The following is a 25,786-nucleotide window of genomic DNA, read 5'->3' as shown; positions in this document are numbered from 1 at the left end:
GGTGCATGGATAGAGGGATATGGGCAAAATGCAGTAAAAAGAGAGAGTCATTAAACCATTCTTCAAATCACCTCCATGCCTAATGGCTTACAGGAGCTGAGGGAGACAAATTTAGGTTACCGTCTTTAAGGATGAAGGGAGTTGAGTGAGTGTGACCAGGAGTACCCACTCAGGTGAAGAGACCAACCTTGTGACATTGGTTTGACTCCTGAGACCAAATGAAACTAATGAAATTAAATAAAAAGGGCCTGTTATCATACTGTATGACTGAATGACTAAATAAGATACAAGATTTGAAGCTGAAGTGCACTTGGTCAGGAATGCTGAAAGAAATGTCTGCAAGTATAAGAGTACTGCACTATTTGGTTTGCTGTAACTTAGTGGAATCATTGATTCAACTAATTTAGGTGGATTTGGTGGGCAATGCTTTAGTTCCCAATGTTTTTCTTTCTTTTTGCTTCTACTATTTTGATCTGTATAAAGGTCTGAGGTTTCCACTGACTTTTGAAATTCAGGGCACTATGGTAGCGTGGAGGTTAGCGTGACGCTATTACTGCTTTAGGCATCAGTCTTTTAAGGAGGCTGTACTTTCCTCCTTGTGGAACACGTGGGTTTTTTTACAGGTGCTCTAGTTTCCTTCCGCAGTTTAAAGACATACTGGTTATTAGGTAAACTGGTCGTTGTAAATTGTCCCATGATTAAGTTAGTGTTTGTCGGAGGTTGCTAGGCGGTATGGTTCAAAAGGCTAGATGGGCCTATTCCACATTATAGCTCAAGAAATTAGTAAATAAATTAAATTGACCAAACCAGTGCAAGTTGGTTTTAAAAGCAGATTAGGATGAGCATGAGTGAGTTTTCTTTAAATCTGGTTCTAAAAAAACACCTGAAACCAGCAATACCTCTGGATTGGAGATGGTTATAGTGTTTTTGGGAGTGCAGGCAAGTTAGGCATTTGTTCTATTTTAGTTTTCTAAAAATTGACCAGTGTATTCCTCAGTATAATTATTTAATCAATTTTCAACCATCTTTTAAGATCAGCTTTCACAGCTAAAGGAATAGATCTAGAAGGGAACTTTTTGCAGTGATGAATTTGATAACATTAACAGACATCTACAAATTAAAAATACTTGGTCTTGATTTTAAATTAGAAACTGCTTCAGATACTTTCATTTTCTTTTGGTTGGTAGGAAGGTGCAGAAGGAAGTAAAGAAATCAAGAAAACACTTCGCTTTCTTGTTCACTGTTTGTTAATTTAGGAAGCAGCTTGTTCACTATGGACAACAAGCATTGTGTGTGCTTGTCCCAGGAGGAAAAGTGTTGTGTGAGTGTTGTTAAATGGATTTTGGAAAAAGAGGAAACCATTTCATTTGAAACAACAAATGTCCATGTAGAATCAAGTCTGTAGCACAATCCTCTTTGCTTGGATAACACGATTTTGGCATATGATCCATCATTCCATGACGTTGGAATACCAGTTCCAGCATTCTTAGTGACATGGATAGACTATTCTTTGATTGGGATACTTAGTTAACTACTCACCTTGTCTGATGTTTTCTCAAACATTGTGAAAGCTGTGAAGGACTAGTTGATATTTAAAGATGTATATAATTTGTATAATATTGTCTCGCATATTTCGCATTTTCTGATGGTTTCCTTTCCTACTGTGGGAAAGTGAACAAAATTGGCCCAACTCCTGCCTCCGCTCCCTACATCCTGCATCTCCAGTGTAACGGAGCCAGCATTTAAATTGTCCAAACAGCGGATTGTGTCTTGCATTAGGACCTGGGTCCTGGCCCAGCCCAAAGCCATTCTTGACCTCTCCAAGTCAGCTTGGTGCTTGCCGCTTGCCGCATCCGGGTTAGTTGGATGGGCATGAAAACTCCTCTCCAAATCAGCTTGGCGCTTGGAGCACCCGGGTTAGTTGGATGGGCATGAAAACTCCTCTCCAGGTCAGCTTGGCGCTTGGAGCACCCGGGTTAATTGGATGGACATGAAAACTCCTCTCCAAGTCAGCTTGGCACTTGGAGCACCCGGGTTAGTTGGATGGGCATGAAAACTCCTCTCCAAATCACTCGCTCCTTTTCTCTCTGTGTTGCTTTTGCAATGCAACAGCATGGCTCATCCCTTGAATTTGCTTCACCTTTGCTTACCTCTTCATTGTTTGCAATGATACTTAACCATAATTTATTTCAGGAAAGGTGTTATTAATAATGTTTTTTGTTGAATTTCTTGCCTTTCAAACTATCAGTAAGCTGTCGCTGGTCTTCAATGGCACCATCTTAAACTGGAAAAACTCAGCAAATGAGGCAGCATCTATGGAGGGGAATAAACAGTTGATATTTTGGGCCAAAACTCCTCATGAGGGAGGACCTGATGAAGAGACCTGCCCTGAAATGTTAACTGTTTATATAGGATTGAGATTCAAGATTATTAAATGTCATTTCCAGTACACAAGTGTAAAAGAGAACGAAATAATTGTTAACCTGGATCCAGTGCAGCAGGAAAAAAACCATTATAAGATAAAGAACATAATAAAAAAAAAACAGCAAATATAAATATGTAAGATAGCATAGAAACATTGTCTATAAATTGACACTAGGCACAGGAGTGTACATAAGGTGACTATCAGGAAATGATAAACTAGTGGTGGATGAAGGTGTGGAGTGGTAGGTTTGTGGGTGGAAGTGTTGATCAGCCTTACTGCTTGGGGAAAGTAACTTTTTGAGTTTGTTAGTCCAAGTATGGATGCTATGTAGCTTCCTCCCTGATGGGGGTGAGAGAAATAGTCCATGAGCAGGGTGGGTGGGATCCTTCATGATGGTACTGTTCCTTTTTTGGCACTTTGATTCGTACATGTCCTTGATGTCGGGTAGGATGATTAGCCAATTTTGTACTGAATAATAGAGCAGGTTCAAAAGACTGAATGGTCTTCTTTCTTTATTTTATACCGTATACTACTGTTTTCTGCTGAGGGGATTAGTTGTCATCTCACTCCCAAGAATGTATGGCAGTCAAATTTACTCATGTGTTTCCATGTTAATCATTTAGTGTGTGACTTTCCTTATGTGCAAATACTTAATAATTGGTGCAGAATTTATTAAAATCATGCTTGGATATCTTGAGTGACACACGACTGCAACTGCACGGTGATTAATGGTTGATTATCTGATTACACAATTCTGCCTGTTGTATTGACCATTTCTGCAGTGGTATGTTAGTGTAGTGCGTAACTAAAATGTTGTTCAGTTCTTGAAGTTAATGCTTGATTCTAAATCATCTTCCTCTTAAGCCCGTCTGGGACAAAGGCCACCAACAGCAGCTTGCCAGAGTTCTCTGTTCTTGGCCAGTCTTTCAAGTTCAAGTGTAGCCCATGTACAGTGCCTAAGGTATTCAGGCCCCCCCCCCCCCCCGGGAAGTTTTCATGTCTTACAATTTTACAACATTGGATTACAGTGAATTTAATTTGGCCTTTTTATTACTCTGATCAATAGAAAAACACTTTTGTATCTAAGTGAAAACAAGTCTACAAAATGATCTAAATTAATTACAAATATAAAACACAAAATAATTGATTGCTAAGTATTCACCCCCTTCAAGTCAGTATTTAGTAAATGCACCTTTGGCTGCAATTACAGCCCGAGTCTGTGTGGGTAGGTCTGTATCAACTTTGCGCATCTAGGCACTGCAATTCCACCCCACCCCCCCCATTCTTCTTTAAAAAACTGCTCAAGCTCTGTCAGATTGCATGGAAATCTTGAGTGAACAGCCCTTTTCAAGTCCAGCCACAAATTCTCAATTGGACTGAGGCCTGGACTCTGACTTAGCCACTCCAGGACTTCAATTTTGTTTTTAAGCCATTCCTGTGTGGCTTTGGTTTCATGCTTGGGATCATTGTCTTGCTGGAAAACAAATCATCTCCCAAGTTGCACTTCTCTTGCAGACTGCATTGGGTATTCCTTCAGGATTTCCCTGTATTTTGCTGCATTGATTTTATCCTCTACCTTCACAAGACTTCCACAGCCTGCTGTAGTGAAGCATCCCCACAACATGATGCAGCCACCACCATGCTTCATGGTTTGGATGGTGTGATTTGATTATGTGCAGTGTTTGGCTTATGCCAAACACAGCATTCAGTGTCTGATGGCCAAAAAGCTTCATTTTGGTTTCATCAGACCATAGATCCTTCTTCCAGCTGACTTCAGAGTCTCCCACATGCCTTCTGGCAGAATTCTAGCTTAGATTTCATGTGAGTTTTTTCCAACAGTGGCTTTCCCTTTACCCCTCTCCCATAAAGCTGTGATTGGTGAAGCACCCGGGCAACAGTTGTATGCGCAGTCTGTCCCATCTCACCCACTGAACCTTGTAATTCCTCCAGAGTTGGCATAGGTCTCTTGGTGCATCTACAAAACACTGACTTGAAGGAGGGAAATACATATGTAATCAATTATTTTGTGTTTTATATTTGTAATTAATATAGATCCCTTTGCAGAGATCTGTTTTCACTTTGACACAAGAGAGTCTTTTTCTGTTGATCAGTGTCAAAAATACCAAATTAAATCCACCATGATTCTATGTTGTAAACCAATAAAACATGAAAACTTCCGGGGGGGGGGGGTGGTGGTGGCGTAGTGAATGCTTTTTATAGGCACTGTATATGTCTTGTGTGTGAAGATCCTTTCCCCCAGAGATGAGGTCTTTGGAGCTCTTGGTGATGTTTCTGTACTCTTGAGGCTTTTACAGGTTGCTAGTGCCATGCCCAACCCTCCTCCTTTCTCAGCTAGACTTGCGACCATCAGTGACGGAGTTGATTCTAAATCTAGTTGCACTTTTTGCTTCAGTGTAAATTTTGTATAATGGTGCTTCTAAAATAAGTAACGTTTTCATGTTTTCACTTTCACCAATAGTTTATAGTTTATATTAAAGCTGTATTAGAGATGAGTACAAAAATAGAGAAAATTTGCTATGAATGAAAGGTATTTGTGAGCCAACATTTAGAATACAGTGGGTTACAGTTAATTGGGACCAGTACATTTTGGCCTAACTAAGCAGCTGCCCCGATCAGGTGAAGTTTCATGGAAATAGTTTATTTTTAAAAAAGGAACAAATTGTGCATTTAGATAAAAAAATCAAACAAATTAGAACACTATCAATACTACTGCAGTACTACTGTATAAAACTGTATGTTCCTAATGGCTATCGACAGAGAAATTAATGTAGTGTATGCTGCTGTTTTGTGTAGATTGACCATAAATGAGCAAAATTAGCACAGACAGCCAGTGCAGAATATAGATTGCCTTCATACCATCTTTTCAATGGTTGCATCCTCCAAAAAAAATTAATTTTCATTGTAAAATTCAAGATGATTGTCAATACCTTAATTCTTCGTAGTTCCTAATTTGTTGAAATAGTGAAGTTGTTCCATTTTCACTCCCAGCCGTCTCTGGCATCTCAAAGCCTGAATGCTTGAAAATGCACTGAGCAAAACAGTACTGAATTGTCTCACAGCTTGTTTCTCTATCAGTAATAAAAATCACTGCTGTTTGAACACAAACACACGCAACTGATGCTATGTAAGAACTGTTCTTGCAAAGCGTAGTGTAGTGTCCAACAGTCATGCAAGTGCACACAACTAACGGTAGTTAGACACTGTTCGGCAGCAGTCGCTACTCCAGTTAAATGGTATAGTGTCCCAAGTAAGTGAAGGGTTGGAATAAAGGGGCCCTTTTCTTATTGGCTGCCATTGACAAGCAGTGTTCCACAGGGGTTGGTATTGGGACCACTTTGTCAATAAATTGGATTACGGAATTGATGGCTTTGTGGCCGACTTTGCAGACGACATAAAGATAGTTGGAGGGGCAGGTAGTGTTGAGGAAGTAGGATGTCTGCATTCTCTGAGAGAATGGGCAAAGAAGTGGCAGATGGAATATCGTGTCAGGAAGTGTATGGTGATGCACTTTGGTATAAGGAATAAAGGTGAAAACTATTTTCTAAACTGGGAAACCATTTAAAAGTCAAAGGTGCAAAGAGACTTAGGAGTCCTTATGCGGGATTCCCTGAAGGTTAATTTGCAGGTTGAGTTAGTGGTAAGGAAGGCAAATGCATTGTTAGCATTCTTTTGAGAGGACTAGAATATATAGGCAAGGGTGTGATGCTGAGACTTTGTAAGGCACTGGTCAGACCACGTGGAGTATTGAGAGCAGTTTTTGACCCCTTATCTAGGAAAAGATGTACTGACGTTGGAGAGGGTTCAGAGGAGGTTCAGGGGAATGATCTTAGGAATGAATGGGTTAACATGAGGATCATTTGATGACTCTAGAGCTGTACTTGTTGAAGCTTTGAAGAATGAAGAGACATCTCATTGAGACCTATCGAATATTGAAAGGCCTAGGTAGAGTGGATGTTTCTTGTAGTGAGTGAGTCTAGGACCAGAGGGCACAGCCTTTGAATAGAGGGATGTTCATTTAGAACAGAGGTGAGGAGGAATTTTTTTAGCTAGAGGGTGCTGAATCTCTGGAATTTAGTACCACGGATAGCTGTGAAAGCCAAGTCATTGAATATATTTAAAGCATAGGCTGATATATTCATCGCTGTGTCAAAAGTTTTGGGGAGAAGGCAGGGTTTGAGAACGATAATAAATCAGCCATGATGGAGTGGTGAAGCAGACTCAATGGGCTGAAAGGCCTAATTCTGCTCCTATGTCATGGTCTTATGGTCTGTCTTGGGGAATCTATAAATACGAAACATAATTTAAGTTTATCCATTTTATGATCCTGCACATTTTTGTAGAATTTTGTAAGTTGAAAACGTTGGAAGGATTGCAGTATGGCCATTCAGCAAAGTATATTCTCATAGATATGACATGGAATGCGATTCATTATAGTGAAAAATATTTTTTTTTAAACCCAGGTGTATCAGAGATTTAATGGTATTTTGATATTTGCATGTTTGTAAATGTCCTTCAAGAATAGAGTCCACGTCCAACATGTCTGGACCACATGGCAAACCAGCCCGCGTGCTGAACATCTGTGCAGACCAACTGGCTTGTGTTTTCAAGAATGTCTTCAACTTCTCACATCTGCAGTCTGAGGTTCGAATATACTTCAACAGGGCCTCTATATAGTACTGATGCCCAAGAAGAGGAGGGTAATCTGCCTCAATTGAATTGCACATACATCAGGCCCACATGAAACATTGACTGTATTATTTCCATTGATGCTCCCTGACCTGCTGAGTTTCTTCAGCATTTTGTGTGTGTGGTGCTCTGGATTTCCAGCATCTGTAGAATCTCTTGTGTCCATCATTCGAGTGTCCAGCTGCAGAACTGACCTGGAACTTTTCAACTTGCCTGTTATCATTACAGGTCAATGGTAGATTCAGTCTCTTATGAATGATTTAGACAGCGATAGTGCAAGTTAGACTAATGTTTAACGACTAAACTCGGCATTCAACACCATCGTCCCCACCAAACTTAATTGTTTGATCCAGTAACCATGTCGCTTAATGCTTTCTTCCTCATTGTGGACTGTATAGCTAATTTTTAGTTTCAATCTTTATTCTGTCCCTTACATTTATGTGCAAATTAAAATGGTGGGACCCCAGAGAATACTGAGGAATAAAGGCACTTTGGTGCATATATCTAAGAATCCCAGAAGTAGTGACATTTGGTAATTAAGAAGACATAGGGGATAGTTGTCTTCATTAGCCAAGGCATGGACTGTAAGAGCAAGGAGGTTCTGGACAACTGTTTTAAAAAATATATTTATGTTGTTAGGCTACAACTGCTGGAGAAACTCTGGCTGTAGTTTTCACTTGGAGCAGAAAAGTACTGGGTGGAAGGTAGAGTATTGAAAGAAACTAATTGAAATATACGAAGTTATGAGCGGTGTAGGTTTGGTGAATAGCGGAAATTTTCCCTTGAGCTGAGGTGAAAATAAAGTTTAAAAAGGGAAACAGGAGGAAATCTGCAGATGCTGGAATTTCAAGCAACACACATAAAAGCTGCTGGTGAATGCAGCAGGCCAGGCAGCATCTCTAGGAAGAGGTACAGTCGACGTTTCAGGCCGAGACCCTTCATCAGGACTAACTGAAAGAAGAGATGGTAAGAGATTTGAAAGTGGGAGGGAGAGATCGGAAATGAAAGGAGAAGACAGGAGGGGGAGGGATGGAGCCAAGAGCTGGACAGTTGATTGGCAAAAGGGATATGAGAGGATCATGGGAAAGGAGGCCTAGGGAGAAAGAAAAGGGGGAGGGGGGGAAAACCCAGAGGATGGGCAAGGGGTATAGTGAGAGGGACAGAGGGAGAAAAAGGAGAGAGAGAAAAAGAATGTGTGTGTATAGATAAATAACGGATGGGGTACGAGGGGGAGGTGGGGCATTAGCAGAAGTCTGAGAAGTCAATGTTCATGCCATCAGTTTGGAGGCTACCCAGATGGAATATAAGGTGTTGTTCTTCCAACCTGAGTGTGGTTTCATCTTTACAGTAGAGGAGGCCATGGGTAGACATATCAGACTAGGAATGAGACGTGGAATTAAAATGTGTGGCCACTGGGAGATCCTTCTTTCTCTGGCGTTTTTTAATTTTCTTCAGTGGAACCCATAGAGCCTCATTTTGTCATCCTTCTATCATAAGCTAAAAATTAAAAAAAATACTTGTTCACCAGTAGTCAACGTGGTCTGGTGAAGATGTAAAGTTCTTCCTGTGCTGTCTGTCTTCATTTAAGGGTTTTAGGCAACACACATAAAAGTTGCTGGTGAATGCAGCAGGCCAGGCAGCATCTATAAGAAGAGGTACAGTCGACGTTTCGGGCCGAGACCCTTCGTCAGGACTAACTGAGAGAAGAGATATTAAGAGATTTGAAAGTGGGAGGGGGGAGGGGGAGATCTGAAATGATAGGAAAAGACAGGAGGGGGAGGATGGAGCTAAGAGCTGGAAAGTTGACTGGCAAAAGGGACATCCACGGCCACCTCTGCTGTCAAGATAAAGCCACACTCAGGTTGGAGGAACAACACCTTGTATTCCATCTGGGTAGCCTCCAACCTGATGGCATGAACATTGACCTGTCTAACTTACGTTAATGCCCCACCTCCCCTTCGTACCCCATCCCTTTATTTATTTATTGTTATTTTTTTTTATTTTTTTCTCATTTTTTTGCCCTCTGTCCCTCACTATAACTCCTTGCCCATCCTCTATGCTCCCCTCCACCTTTCTTTCTCCCTAGGCCTCCCGTCCCATGATCCTCTCCCTTCTCCAGCCTGGTATCCCTTTTGCCAATCAACTTCCCAGCTCTTAGCTCCATCCCTCCCCCTCCTGTCTTCTCCTATCATTTCGGATCTCCCCCTCCCCCTCCCATTTTGAAATCTCTTACTATCTCTTCTTTCAGTTAGTCCTGACGAAGGGTCTCGGCCCAAAACGTCAACTGTACCTCTTCCTATAGCTGCTGCCTGCTCACCAGCATTTTTTTTATGTGTGTTGCTTTAAGGGTTTTAATCCTTCTTTGTTAACTACTGGCTTTCTAGACCAAAATGAGTGCCATAAAATTTGGAGTGGGATAAAGATAAAAAAAAAAACAAGTTCTGCCAAAAAGAATCTAGTGTTTTTCCAGTGTATGTGATGCATGAACTCTTCTCAGGCTTCCAGCCGGGTACAGATGAACCGATTTCATGAAGGTGGCAGAGTTTGTCATTGAAACGTCGGTTGAAATCGACACCTATACCTGGCTGGAAGCCCAAGAAGAACAAGTTCAACCTTTTAATTTGAGAATGATTACACCCAGAGATACTCAGGAGAAAACACTTAAAATAATTGTCATTGGTGTTATTCCTAAGTTTTAACTTTTATTTCTTATCTTAAAGCATGTGGCAACCTTGTACATCAGTGTTTTATGTTTTGGTAATTTTTGAAAGTTATTAAACAACATCACCCCTCAAAAAGATGGCAGAGTTTGTCATCAAAACATCGGTTATAATCAATACCGGTATCCAGCTTGAAGCCTGAGAAGAGTTTATTCATTGTATAAAAAAGTTTGGATGCTTAATTTTTAGACCATTAGGTTTTTGTGATCAAAGTTATTTGAATTGGATTGGAGACTTCTGATAGCAATACTTTTTATCTTTGTACGTTACTCATTGTGTAATTTGTTTTGACTTTAATTGTCTTTTGAAGAATGTATCTTTTGCATTTATATGTTATTCATTTGGAAAGTTAAGCTGCACGCTACAGTCATGATAAAATAAACAACACATTGCTAGCAAATCTAAGGGACTTTAATCAACAAAATTAATCAATTATTTAGCAAAACTAATCAACTATTGTCAAGTATTGCCCTACATTAGGTTTTGGGTGATACTCTGTTTATCTATTTCTTTTTAAATTTGGGGGTTGAATGCTGTCCAGAATAATGGATTGAAAATTATCTATAAGTGTTGTAAGTTAAATTTGAGAAGCTTTGGTCCAATTATTGGTAGATGTAAAACACTACAAATATTTCCCCAACACACATAAAAGTTGCTGGTGAATGCAGCAGGCCAGGCAGCATCTCTAGGAAGAGGTGCAGTCGACGTTTCAGGCCGAGACCCTTCGTCAGGACTAACTGAAGGAAGAGTGAGTAAGGGATTTGAAAGTTGGAGGGGGAGGGGGAGATCCAAAATGATAGAAGACAGGAGGGGGAGGGATGGAGCCAAGAGCTGGACAGGTGATTGGCAAAAGGGACACGAGAGGATCATGGGACAGGAGGTCCGGGAAGAAAGACAAGGCGGGGTGGGGGGACCCAGAGGATGGGCAAGGGGTATATTCAGAGGGACAGGGGGAGAAAAAGGAGAGTGAGAGAAAGAATGTGTGTATAAAAATAAGTAACAGATGAGGTACGAGGGGGAGGTGGGGCATTAGTGGAAGTTAGAGAAGTCGATGTTCATGCCATCAGGTTGGAGGCTACCCAGACGGAATATAAGGTGTTGTTCCTCCAACCTGAGTGTGGCTTCATCTTTACAGTAGAGGAAGCCGTGGATAGACATGTCAGAATGGGAATGGGATGTGGAATTAAAATGTGTGGCCACTGCGAGATCTTGCTTTCTCTGGCGGACAGAGCGTAGATGTTCAGCAAAGCGGTCTCCCAGTCTGCGTTGGGTCTCGCCAATATATAAAAGGCCATATCGGGAGCACTGGACGCAGTATATCACCCCGGCCGACTCTCAGGTAAAGTGTTGCCTCACCTGGAAGGACTGTTTGGGGCCCTGAATGGTGGTAAGGGAGGAAGTGTAAGGGCATGTGTAGCACTTGTTCCGCTTACACGGATAAGTGCCAGGAGGGAGATCAGTGGGGAGGGATGGGGGGGACGAATGGACAAGGGAGTTGCGTAGGGAGCGATCCCTGCGGAATGCAGAGAGGGGGGGAGGGAAAGATGTGCTTAGTGGTGGGATCCTGTTGGAGGTGGCGGAAGTTATGGAGAATAGTACGTTGGACCCGGAGGCTGGTGGGGTGGTAGGTGAGGACCAGGGGAACCCTATTCCTAGTGGGGTGGCGGGAGGATGGAGTGAGAGCAGATGTGCATGAAATGGGGGAGATGCGTTAGAGAGCAGAGTTGATGGTGGAGGAAGGGAAGCCCCTTTCTTTAAAAAAGGAAGACATCTCCCTCGTCCTAGAATGAAAAGCCTCATCCTGAGAGCAGATGCGGCGGAGACGGAGGAATTGCGAGAAGGGGATGGCGTTTTTGCAAGAGACAGGGTGAGAAGAGGAATAGTCCAGATAGCTGTGAGAGTCAGTAGGCTTATAGTAGACATCAGTGGATAAGCTGTCTCCAGAGACAGAGGCAGAAAGATCTAGAAAGGGGAGGGAAGTGTCGGAAATGGAGCAGGTAAACTTGAGGGCAGGGTGAAAGTTGGAGGCAAAGTTAATAAAGTCAACGAGTTCTGCATGCGTGCAGGAAGCAGCGCCAATGCAGTTGTCGATGTAGCGAAGGAAAAGTGGGGGACAGATACCAGAATAGGCACGGAACATAGATTGTTCCACAAAGCCAACAAAAAGGCAGGCATAGCTAGGACCCATACGGGTGCCCATAGCTACACCTTTAGTTTGGAGGAAGTGGGAGGAGCCAAAGGAGAAATTATTAAGAGTAAGGACTAATTCCGCTAGATGGAGCAGAGTGGTGGTAGAGGGGAACTGATTAGGTCTGGAATCCAAAAAGAAGCGTAGAGCTTTGAGACCTTCCTGATGGGGGATGGAAGTATATAGGGACTGGACATCCGTGGTGAAAATAAAGCAGTGGGGGCCAGGGAACTTAAAATCATCGAAAAGTTTAAGAGCGTGAGAAGTGTCACGAACATAGGTCGGAAGGGATTGAACAAGGGGGGATAAAACCGTGTCGAGGTATGCAGAAACGAGTTCGGTGGGGCAGGAGCAAGCTGAGACAATAGGTCTGCCAGGACAGGCAGGTTTGTGGATCTTGGGTAGGAGGTAGAAACGGGAAGTGCGAGGTGTGGGAACTATAAGGTTGGTAGCAGTGGATGGGATTTCCCCACCGTTTTTTCTGTAAGTGAAATAGACACAATAGCTTACATTTCATCATTATCCCCTATATCATTCATCATCGTTATGCACTGTGTCCTATAATGTACAAGATCGTGGTCTCATTTCCATGATCGCTCTTGGCAACTTTTTCTACAGAGGTGATTTGCCATTGCAGCCTCCTGGGCAGTGCCTTTATCAATGCGTTTCAGGGATTGTCTGCCTGGTGTCAGTGGATGCGTAACCAGGACTTGTGATTTGCACCAGCTGCTCATACAACCATCAACCACCTGTTCGAATGGCTTCGCACAACTCTGATCGGGGGCAAAGCAGGTGCTACACCTTACCCAAGGATGATCCACAGGCTAGAAGAAGGAAGGCGCGTCTTACACTTCCTGTGCTAGATACACATCTCCACCCTGCCACCCATATCCACTATATAAATATCACAAATACCTTTTAAGTTGAATGGAGTGAACAGCTGTTTGAGTATTAGGAATTGATGACTGAATCCTTCACAAAAATTGGTTTATGAGATACTTTTATGGTGGGGGAACAAATATGCAAAAGGCTAGAGTATTAGAATGGAGATTGTGATGGCATAATTGATCTTTTAAAGTGCTTGCTATTCTGCCATAAGGGCTCTCCAATAAATCAAGTGTTTTGACATAGTCATGATCTGAAAGAGAAGTGGAAAGAAACTTAATCATTGTTTTAGAGGGCAATGGAGGGTCCTTTAAGGGAGGGGAAAATAATGGCATGCCTACAGTCTTAGTGGATTAAGACTGATGAGATTGCTTAAACAGCGTGTCAATATGGAGTTTGAACAAAATTCTTTCTATGATTCTAATTTTCTAGAACAAGGTGCCCAAGAAGAGCATGGTAACCTGTCTAAATGACTATCCCCCACTGTCATTTGCATCCACAGTGATGAAGTATTTTGAGAGGCTGGTGTTGAAGTATATCAGTTCCTGTCTGAGTGGTGACTTTGATCCACTCTGATTTGCCTACCGAAGCAACAGGTCCACAGCAGATGCTATCCTGTTGGCCCTTCACACAACCCTGGAACATCTGGACAGTAAAGATGTATACATCACAGTGCTCTTTATCAATTACAGCTCAGCATTTAACACCATCGTACCCTGAAATTTATTAATCAGCTATCTCCAAGACCTGGACCTCAATACCCCCTTGTGCAGTTGGATCCTGGATTTCCTCACTTGTAGACCCCAGTCAGTTCAGATTGGCAAAAGCATCTCCTTCACAATCCCTATTGGAGCACTACAGGGATGTGTATTTAGCCCCTTCTCTACTTGCTTTACACCTATGGCTAAGTACCGCTCCAACACCATATACAAGTTAGCTGATGACGAAGGGTCTCGGCCCGAAACGTTGACTCTGCTTCTTCCTATGAGTGCTGTCTGACCTGCTGCATTCCACCAGCATTTTGTGTGTGTTGATGACACCACTGTTGTGGGTTGTTTCAAAGGTGATGTTGAATCAGCATAAAGGAGGGATATTGAAAATTTGGCTGTGATGTAATAACAACAATCTCTCATGCAATGTCACTAAGACCATGGAACTGATTGTAGACTTAAGGAGAGGGAAACCAGAGGTTCATGAGCCATTAATCATCAGAGGATCAGAGGTGGAGAGGGTCAGTAACTTTAAATTCCTGGATGTCATTACTTCAAACCTGTCTTGGACCCATCATATAAATATAATTGCAAAGAAAGTACTATAGTGCCTCTACTTGCTCAGGACTCTGCGAAGATTCGGCACGTCATCAAAAACCTTGGCAAACTTCTATAGATATGTGATGAAAAGTGTGCTGACTGGCTGCATTACGGCCTGGTATGGGAACACCAATGCCTCTCGGAGGAAAATCCTACAAAAAGTAGTGGATTTGGCCCAGTGGATCACAGGTAAAACCCAACCAACCATTGAGCAAATCTATGTGAAACGTTACTGTAGGAAAGCCTCATCCATTATCGAAGATCCTCACTACCCAAACTCGCGCTATCAGGTTCATAAACAGTTACTACCCTTCAATCATCAGGCTGTTGAACTAAAGGGGATAGCTACACTCATTTAAGGACTCTTTTATCTTGTTATTTCATGCCCATTACTTATTGTTTATTTATATCTGCAGTTGTGCAGTTTGTTCTTATTTACAGTTACACTTCTATAAATTTACCAAGTATGCCCGCAGAAAAAGACTCTCCAGGGTTGTATGTGGTGACATGTATGTACTCTGATAATAAATTTTACACTGAACTTTATAGTTGCAAGATTAAATATTAAAAGATTTAGAATAGTAAGGATTTTTTTTAAATATAGCATATTACAACCTCATGATATCTAATAATGGTAATGCTCGAAACAGGTCATGGCAATGATAAAAGTTTTGGGGAGATCCCATAGATGTTTTTTTTTACAGAGTAGTGGATGCCTGGAACACACTGCTTGGGGTGGTGGGGGTAGAGACTGATACATAGAAAAGACTATTGAATAGGCACATGGATGTAGAAAGATTGAGTGCTATGAGCTGTGTAGGAGGGAAGGGTTAGATTGATCATTGCATAGGTGTATATAGCACAGCACAATATTGTGGGCCTAAGAGCCCATACTGTACTGTTCAGTATTGTGATCTTAGTTGTTGAATCAGACAGTTGTCCTGTAAAAATGTCATGTGAAAGCAGAAACTGTGAACTGCCCTGACATTGAGTATTAAACTCTGCAATGAAGCTGGAAGTATTTTGGATTTTTTTTCAGATTTTAGAATATATAGTGAGATAGCTTGGGATTGTTATCATTTCCGACTGAATTTATATGCTACCGGTAAGCGGTCTTTGTCTTCAACTTGTTCATCACACGAGTACTGATGCAGCCATTCATCAGTGACAATCTTGGCAAACTCATCAATGAATTTCTCTGCTGTTTCGTGATCAGGAGGCACATTATCACCACAAATCTTTAAAATTTTTATTCCATGAATTTTCTTACCTTCAATTTTTAGTTCGTCATGATCTTTGCTTGTTTCATGATCAGCGTACTGTTTAGCGGCATGTGTTCACTCTGACACGGACATCTCCATTCTTTCAATACATGATTGAGATCTTCATTTTTCACTCTATTCAGTGTTTTTCTATTTTTCACTAATTCTCTTCATTACATACATGAGCTGATTTCTTAGAAGTGTCTGTGGTGCACAAGGACCTGCACATCGCCTGGGAACCTTCCCAGAACTCTGTGGAATTTTCGACTTGTGACATCATGTCAGCACTCAAAAAAATTTTGGATTTTGTATTTTTGGAATCTGAACACACAAAGACACTCAACAGGATGGTTGTGCTGTTTGAAGTATTCCCCATTGTAATACCTGAGCTATGTTATTAAAAGTCGATTTATTTATGAGATGATTTGTATTCACCTAAGCAGGAAAATTATTTTTTAGGCAACACCACTGTTAGGAAATTGATAACAGTAGTGCAGCTTGAAAAATGTTTTTCTCCTGCTTACTTTTGAAATGCACTTCCCTGCTATGAATTCTAAAGATCTTGACAAATGTTTAAATGTCTCATTTCAGCTCAATGAATGAAGTTGTACATACTTCACCTACAATTGGCAGTAATGTAGAAGAAATAGTAGTGAACAATACACATTTTCTAATGTGGGATATTGGAGGTCAGGAGTCGTTGCGTTCATCATGGAACACTTACTATACCAACACAGAGGTAAGATTTAACAGTGAGGATGTTCATGATACAAGTTTATTTATTTTGGTGCCGTCATTCATAGATTATTTGTATTTAGCTAAGTTGATGAGCTACAATTATCTTGTATCACCTTATTGATATGGTGTTGATATTCTAACCCTTCCAGTTAGAAATGTGCATGGAGGAAAAATATTAAAACTAAACCTTTTTCGAGACCAGAGGTTCCCAACATGGGGTCCATGGATCCCTTCTTAGTGGTATTGATCCATGCCATGAAAAAGGTTGGGAACCCCTGCTCAGAGTTTTAAGATGTCAGAATTGTCCTTTTTTTTTTGTAGTCTTTGTAGTTTTATTGAGTTATCTGCAAAGATCCCAGATTTCAGTATTCTGGAGACATTTAACTTGAGAATTCAGAAAGCTTGTCACTCTTTCCAATTACATGAAATGGTTTATATTATTTACTATTTCTACTTGCCCCTTCTAAATGGTTTGCACTTCTATATAGTTCGTGACAGTGCATTGCAGTAAACTAACATTTGCAAGTATTGCTAGTTCTTCCTCACCATATCCAGAACCCCATGGTCTAAATAGTGATGATCAGTATAAAACTCATTGGTACTCTATATTATTCTACTTGCCATCATATTTAATCTGCATTTGAAACTGACATCCATCTTGTATTTTTTTACCTGAACATCAGATTACCGTGAGGTAAACAGCTTTGTTGAATGCTGAAAAGGTAACATTTACTGGGTTTTCAGTCGACAAAGTATACCTTTACAGGATTTTCAGTCAACAAAGTCTGAACTATGAACTTTATTTTCCAAGATACTAAATTCATAAATCCATATTGATACCCAAGTTCCTCAGGTGTGTTACTATTTCTTCACATCCCATTTAATGTCTCCCTATTGCAATTGTTACATTTAAATAGTTGCTGTTTTAACATAGAACTGGATGCTGAATTAAACTGAATCTCTTTAACCTGTATGTGATCCATATTCTCCATTCTCTGCATATTTATGATGTTTTTCTAACAATCTCTTTAAACACCTCTATCGTAGCTGCTTCCACCAATAACCCTGGCAGCCCATTCCTGCTAGCTACCACTGCGTCAAAGAAAAATAAATTGCCCTTAAAGAAAAGCTTCCTCTTGATTCTACCACAGAACTGTCCCTCCCCTCCCCCACCAATAGCTATTGTTATGTTGAGGAACAGAAATGCTGACATATTAAGGGAAGCTCTAAGAATAGCAGGGTGGTTGTAGTCGCTGACTTTCGCTTCTCTAACATAAACTGTGACCTCCTTTATGCAAGAGGTTTAGGAGGGGCAGAACTGAGTGCATCCAGAATTATTTTTTTAAAATTATTATGTAGGTAGTGCAACAAGGGAGGTACTGTACTGGATCTGATGGTGGATAATGAGCCTTGGCAGATCACTGACCTTTCAGTGGGAGAACAGTTAGTCAGGGAACAGTGATTACAAGTACATAACTTTTAAGATAGCTATAGATAAATATAAGTATTAACCTTGCAGGAGAGTATCAAATGGAGCAGGGCAAATTAAGAGTATTAGGCATTAGCTGAGGAGAGTTAGTTGGGAACAGTTGGGCAAGTCTGCATCAAACATGTGGAGTGCATTTAAAGACCTTGTGCAGAGCAGGACAGGTATGTTCCAGTGAGAAGGAAGGATATGAATGGCTTTGGTTGGGGCAAATCATGTCTTAGTAATTTGATTTGAGTTTTTCAAGCATGTGATGGAACAGATTGCTGAATGTAGAGGTGTGGATGTTGTCTGCGTGTTCTTTAGTAAGGTGTTTGACAAGATCCCTGGTGGGAGGCTGATCCAGAATATTTTGATGCTTGGGATTCATGGTGAATTGTTCATTGGGATTCAGAATTGGCTTGCACGTCAAAGGCAGAGGGTTGTGTTCAGTGGACTTATTCTGGCTGGAGGTCTGTGATTAGTGTTCTGCTGAGCTCTGTACTGGGACCTCTGATGTTTGTGATGTATATAAAGAACCTGGATGAAAACATTGGTAGGTTGGTAGATGGAATTTAACTGGCAAATATAAAGTGCTGTATTTTGGGAGAGCAAATGTAAAGAGGTGGTGCACTGTCGTGGCAAGACCTTTGCAGTGTAGATGAGCAGAGGGATCTTGGGGTCCAAATTCATAGCTCCCTGAAAGTGGTTAAGAAGGCATGTGGCATGCTTGCCTTTATTGGGGAACTGAGTTCAAGAGTAGGGAAGTTATGTTGCAACTTTATTTTATTTGGCGATGCAGTGTGCAGCAAGTCCATGTGACGCTGCCCAGCTGCCAGTGATTTAACCCTAAACTAATCACAGGACAGTTTATAATAACCAATTAGCCCAAAGTCTTTGGACTGTTGGAGAAAACCCACTCACACACGGAAAGAACAAACAAACTATTTTACAGAGGACGTAGGAATTGAAATCAGAGCAAGGTGTTTTGCACCTTTGCCCTAGAAGAATGTTATTTTATTCATGTGTGGTTAAATAATAATTCAACTTGAACTGTGATGCCTGGAGCCATAACAATGGCATGGTAAAGGCTGAGGGGAGGTCTGATAGCAGTTATAAGATTATGAGAGGCATAGAGATACTAGATAGGTAGTATTATTTTTGCAGAGTTGAAATGTTTAATGCTGGAACCATGCATTTAAATATTGGGGGAGCAAGTTTAATCAAGCAAGTTTGAGGCAAATATAATAGGGATTCGAGGTTCTTGAATAGGCACATGAATGTACAGGAAATAGACAGATGTGGACATGGAATAGGCAGAGGGGATGAGTTTAGTTAGGCTTTTGATTACTGATTTCTTTAGTTTAGCCAGCAATTTAGGCTGAAAGGCCTGTTGTTGTGCTGTTCTCTGTTCTATCATCATCATCATCATCATCATCATCAGGTGCCATGCCCAGTTTGAGCTTTGACTGCCATGGCCCACAAATTCCTGTTTTGGGTCAAGTGGATCAATTCATTAGTGTTCATTTCCAGTTCTCTGGCTGCTGGCTCCATCATCATTTGTGTTTGTCTTCCTCTTGCTTTCTTCCCTTCAATCTTTCCCGTAATTACCGTGCATTCTAACTCCTCTTTCCTAATCACATGTCCAATGAAGTTACATAGCTTTTTCATGATCTCATACATTATTTCTCTTTTTGTGTTTGCTCTGTTCATGACATCCTTGTTAGATATTTGTTTTGTCCATGATATTCTTTGTATCCTCCTCAAAAACCACATCTCTACTGCCTCATGTTACTAGATATTGTCCAACATTCTGAGCCATATAACATAACTGGATAAATGTAACATTTCAATACTGTGAGGCGGGTTGTCATGCCTAGTTTGGTATTGGTCAGTATACTCTTCATTCTCGTAAAGGTGTCTTTTGCCATCCCTATTCTTCTTTTGATGTCCATGTTGCACCTGCCATCTGATGTCACCCAGCTTCCTAAGTAGCAAAAGTTCTGTACTTGTTTTATGTCTTCCCCATTATGCTCAGCCTGCAGATAGGATTCTCCTTCTTTTTGAATATCACCATACATTCTGTCTTTTTGCAATTGATAGATAGACCCATTTTTGCACTTTCTTCAACAACTATATCAATTAAGTTTTGTAGTTCTTCCTCAGTACTTGCAATTAACAGTGTCATCTGCATATCTGAAATTATTGATGTTTTCACCGCCAACTTTGGTTCCCAAGATGTCTGTTATTTTTTGTAATACTGTTTCACTGTACACATTAAATAAATCAAGGGAGAAAACACACCCTTGTCTAACACCTCTCTTGATTTTCGTAAACTGACTCACTTCTCCATCTATTCTTACAACGGCAGTTTGTTCCCAGTATAGATTTCTGATTAGGTGGAGGTCTTTCGAATCTAGACCTAGAGTTTCCTGTAATATTTCAAATAACTTATTGTGCTTCACTTTATCAAATGCTTTTGTGTAGTTGATAAAACAAACAAAAATCTTTTTGCACTTGAATAGCTCGTTCTGATAGTATCCTTAACATCAATATTGCGTTTCTTGTACTTTCGTCTTTCACAAAGTCACATTGTTCTTTACCTATTTCAGCTTGTACCTCACTTTTATCTCGTCATCACAATTCTTAGAACTATCTTGGTGATATGAATCATTAAACTTATGGTCCTATGTAATTCACATTCTATTGCTCCAGGTTTCTTAGGAAGAGTGATAAATACTGATTTTTTTTCATCTCTTCTGGTATTATTCCAGTCTCATGTGGAACATCCCGTGCTAATGGAGCAGGAATTCTTATGAATGAAAACGTGGCAAAAAGTGTTTTAGGACATTGGGCAATATCAGAAAGAGTGCTCTTTGTTAGATTCAGAGGACAACCATTTGATTTAGCAATTATACAGGTATATGCACCAACAACAGATGGAACAAATGAGGATATAGATAAATTCTATGAAGAGCTTGAACAAGCAAAGAATGAATGCAAATCTCAAGATATTGTTATTGTCATGGGAGATTTAAATGCTAAAGTAGGACAAGGTGCTGATGAAAATACCATAGGAAAATTTGGACTAAGGGAAAGAAATGAAAGAGGTGAGAAATGGGTAGAATGGTGCAAGATGAATAATCAGGTCGTTATGAACACCTACTTTAAAAACCATCCAAGACGCTTGTGGACCTGGAAAAGTTCTATATCCTTACATTTTCCCTATCTCACCTTAAATGAATGCTCTAGTATTTGATATTTCTATCATAGGATAAAATATTCTGACTGTCTACCCTATCCATGTGTCTCAAAATTTAAAATACTTCCATGGGTCTCCAGAGAAAAACAACCCAAGTTTGTCCAAATACTTCTTAAAAGCTCAAACCTAGGGAACATCCTCACCGGTACCCTGTCCAAAGTCTCACATTGGTCCTGTAACAGGGCAATCAGAATTGCACACAATACCCCAAGTGCAGTTTTATATGGCTGCAACGTGACTTCCCTACCCTTGTACTCATTGCCCCATCCAGTGAAGATGAGGTGCCATACACTATCTTTAGTGCAATGGCTTCTTTCAGTAACTTTAAGTCAGCTATGGACTTGGGCCCCAAGATCCCTATGAGCAACAGTGCTGCTGAGGGTATTGCCATTAGCTCCATGCTTTCACCTTACAATTGAACCTCCCAAAGTGCAGCTTCCCAAGTGCTCAAATCAAACTCCATCTGCCATTTCTCTGTGCTGTATCCATTGATAATCCTCTAGTAACATTAATGGACATCCATTTGAGCTCTTCATTTTAAATGACTATTTCTTATCACAAAGCCAACTGACTTTCACCCTGGTTCTCACTGACTTTTTTTGCTTATGAATTGGCACGTCTCTTCTCCCAGAGGCTTAATTCTCTAGACCGGCATCTCATCATCTCGTTTGTATATTCTACAGTCTATTTGCCGATTTTCTGTAATTACATTGCCACGTTGCTACTCCCTTTGTAAATCCCTCATCATCTTCCACTTGTAACTAAAACATGTCTTGACTTATTTTCACCCAAACCTAATGTTTTGGTATTCATTTCCTTTTCCTTATGCTTCTGTTTGGCATAGATTCCTTGACCTTATCAAAAACATTGATCACAAATATTGTTTGAAGCTGTTTCACCATAATTTCCCATTGTAGATTTTAAATGCTATTGCTAAATAGTTTAAAGCAGCAATCAACTTTAATCTTGTTTCATGCTCTACTTTGTTTTCCTATCAGATTCTATCATCTGCAGACTATTTTTCACTTCCACTTTTCACCTCCCAGCATCCATCACTACTTGTACCATTCTCTGCTTAACTATCACCCCTCCTCACCCTAATCCACCTATTGCTTGCCAGCTCTAGCTCCACACTTTCCCCTCACCCCATTTATTGGCTATTTCTTCTCATCTTTCAGTCCAGATCAAGGATCTCTACCTAACAATAGACTATCCATATCTGTCAAGATGTTGCTTGGCCTGCTGAGTTCCTTCAGAATTTAATATGTTTTTCCAGCTGTCAGCATCTACAGTCACTTATGCCTCTATTTAGCTACATAGTTCTTTGTTTAATTTCTCGTTTAAAAAAAACACTGCAAGAAATTAAGCTAATTTTGTAGACTACAGGTGAGGTAAACCATATTTTTTTCCATTGGTGGCTAAACCAGCCCACAGAGATTAAACTTGGTCTGCACTGAATTGCACAGTTCTATCAAATAACACTGGATAACAAATTTTTTTGAAAATATTGCTTCCTCAGAAATATTTTGTCATTATGATAGACCATTTGAATCTGAACACAAATTTAATTTCAGACTACTTATATCAAGTAGGAATTTGGAGAAGCAAATTAATCTTTATTGAATATAATGTGTTTAATTGCATAATGATGCTGATGCTTTGCAATAGTTCAATTAAGGTACAAATGTTTTGTTGATGAATTTTATTGTACTGAGGCTTCTCGCAAAAGTGTCCAACAATAATCAGCCAGCATTAGTGGATTGTAGTTGCCATGATACCATTTCTCCATGACTGCAATGTCCTAATGAAATCTTTCACCATGTTCGTCACTGCCAGTGCCAAAATTTGCAGGGAAGAAGTCTAAATGGGAATGCAGAAAATGAATCTTTAGTGGTTTTGTATGCTTGAAGCATGTTGTTAACCAGCTGCACATAACTTGGTGCTCTGTGGTTGCCAAGAAAACTTTTAACAATATCCTTGACTGCCTTCCATGCAATTTTCTCTAGTTCCACTAGAAGTTCTTCAAATTGCCTGTTATTGATGACCTGTTTGATTTGCGGACCAACAAAAATGCCTTCCTTAATCTTAGCATCAATTATATTCACTTGAATTATGAATTGAAATAACAAATATTGGTGATGTCAAAAATGTAGTGCGTGACAGGGAAATTTCATGGTGATTTTCATGATCAGCAGCCCCAAGTTCATAAGATATGCACAAAAGAATTCAGGAAGCAAAATCTTTGTCCCGTGTACTTAATTTAAAGAATGCAGTACATCTCTACTACATATCATTCAGTTAAAAATATGCCATAAGTCAGCTCTTTCAAACACAAATTTGTATACCCAAGCAATTCTGTCAGTAGCTGCAAAACTAGTTGTGATTATACTCTTCAGCAAAATCAGTACACCTGTTTTAGCTCTTAATATTTTTCAGTTTGTGATCGTGGTTGTGGACAGTATGGACAGAGAGAGGATAGCTATAACCAGAGACGAACTCTACAAAATGTTGGCACACGAGGTAAGCATTTTTTATTTTATGGTAAGGTTTCTGTTGTCTCTTTCCATTATCCCAGCCTTCACATTGAATGATTGCCCCTTCCAACATTTAAATGTGATACCATCATCAGATGCCTTTCTCCTCCTCTTTCAACATCGTGCAGGAATTTGTTCCCTCAGCAGATATAATTTTTTTTGTTTCTTTCCTCCTTACTGTCCAGAATCCCAAACATTCTGAATGGAAAGCTGCATCTTGGATTCTGTTTTAAGTTTAGTATACTATTATCATTCTTTATCCTGTGATGAGACCAAATGAAAAATTGCAGAAATCCTCCATTGAACTGTTTAAAGCTATCTCTGATTATATGTCATTTTATTCTCCTTCTCACCTCTTACTCAAGTTCCCCAGCATGTTCTAATTCAGGAAAATATCTCTTCCATCAAATCCTTAATCTGTCCTGTTTTTCATCCTATTACCAAATGTCCTTTTTCTCTCCTGGCTGATGACTTTACTGGTCATGTTAAAACTTGGGTTCTTTCATACTATTCCCAGTTCTGATGAAAGGTTATAGCAGTGATCATTCTCAGTTTTGAATGATTATGATCCTAGTGCCCAATAAAACCTTATGGAGCAGGCATCTGGTCAAAAAAACTCGAAATTTTGAACTATTTTAATGTGGGATAATCATTTGGAATTGGTTTATTATTGTCACATATACTGAGCTTATTTGCTAGAATTCAGAAGAATGAAGGGGGGATCTCGTTGAAACCTATCGAATGTTGAAAGGCCTCGACAGAATGGATGTAAAAAGGATGTTTCATGGGGGAGTCAAAGACCAGCCTCAGAATAGAGGAATGTCCATTTAGAATGGAGATGAGATGGAATTTCTTTAGCCAAGACTGGTGAATCTGTGGAATTCGTTGTCACAGGCAGCCATGGAAGCCAAGTAATTGAGTATATTTAAGACAGAGGTTGAACTGGTCCTTGATTAGTCAGGGCATGAAGGGATATGGGGAGAAGGCTGGAGAGGGAAGTAGATCAGCTATGATGAAATGGCTGATTGTTATGCTTTAATGAGACACCATGAAGAACGGACAGAAGCCATGGACGAAAGGCAGGTTTCGATGATGTGCTGAGTTGTGTCCATAACTATGTGTAGTTTCTTGCTCTCATGTGCAGAGCAGTTTCCATAATAAGTCGTAATCATCCAAGTACGTATTGATAAAAATTGGTGTCAACAGGGATATGTCAGATTTCTTTAGCCTTCTGAGAAATTTGAAGCCTTGGTGAACTTCATTGGATGTGGCATCACATGGTTGGACAAGGACAGTTCTCAAATTGGAGCTTGAAACTTTCAACCCTTTCAACTTCAGTACTGATACTGAAGAAAGGACCATGTGTGCCAGCCCCTTCCGGTAGTCAGTGACTATTTAGAGGATATTGGTGGAAAGATTGTTGTCGTGCCACCATATTACTCAGCTCTCTATTGCCTTACTATACTCCCGACTCATCGTTATTTGCGATATGGCCCACATCTGTAAATTTGTAGATGGAGTTGGAACAGAATCTGGCCACACAGTCATAAGTGTATGGGGGGTGGGGGGGGTATGAGTAGAGGGCTGAGGACACAGTCTTATTGGGTGCCGGAGTTGAGAATAATCGTGGCAGGGGTGTTGCTGTTTTTCTTTACTGATTGTGGTGTATTGGTCAGGAATTTGAAAATCTAGTTGCAGTGGGAGGTGTTGTCTTCCAGGTTTTGGAGCTTGGTGATGAGCTTTCTTGAAATTATAGTGTGTAAGTAAGGTAAAGCTGTAGTCAATAAACAATAGTCTAATGTAGGTTCTTATTTTTTTGTTTTTTTTTTCTTTTTTTATTTTTAAATTTTCTAAATTTTATTTATTACTAACCAAATGAACAAAAAAATAAACACAACACATCCACAAAAACCACAACTGTAGCAAAATCAAATTAAATATTGAGCAGCAAAAGAGAGAAAAATATAAAGGCAAAAGTAAACATACACAACAGAGTTGCACCGCATCAAAAAACCTTAGTCCTCACTCCATAAGAAAGCCAATACAGGGCCCCATATCCTTTCAAAGATGTCCCCTCTGTCCTCAATACATAGTCTCAGTCTCTCCAAATGTAAAGTATTTTGCCATGTCTCTCAGCCACAGATCGTACGTAGGCACAGTCCATTTTCCACATTTGCAGGATTAACTTCTTAGCAATCACCATTCTACATCCCATTCCCATTCTGATACGTCTATCCACAGCCTCCTCTGCTGTAAATATGAAGCCACACTCAGGTGGGAGGAAAAAACA

At 40.3% G+C, this 25,786-nt stretch overlaps 1 protein-coding gene across 1 annotated transcript in view; it reads left to right on the top strand.

Annotated features, from left to right (window-relative positions):
* Positions 1-25,786, top strand: part of arl5a (ADP-ribosylation factor-like 5A) — a 46,475-nt gene that overhangs the window by 13,087 nt on the left and 7,602 nt on the right. Inside the window, exons 3-4 of the mRNA XM_072258678.1 lie at positions 16,089-16,236; positions 23,399-23,482. Coding sequence (XP_072114779.1) covers positions 16,089-16,236; positions 23,399-23,482 — 232 coding nt within the window. The remainder of the gene's footprint in view (positions 1-16,088; positions 16,237-23,398; positions 23,483-25,786) is intronic.

This window comes from Mobula birostris, chromosome 5 (assembly GCF_030028105.1).
Source record: "Mobula birostris isolate sMobBir1 chromosome 5, sMobBir1.hap1, whole genome shotgun sequence".
In the NCBI taxonomy this organism is placed as follows: domain Eukaryota; kingdom Metazoa; phylum Chordata; class Chondrichthyes; order Myliobatiformes; family Myliobatidae; genus Mobula; species Mobula birostris.
Note: the sequence above shows the minus strand (reverse complement) of the source record. Positions and strands in the feature narration are given on the sequence as shown.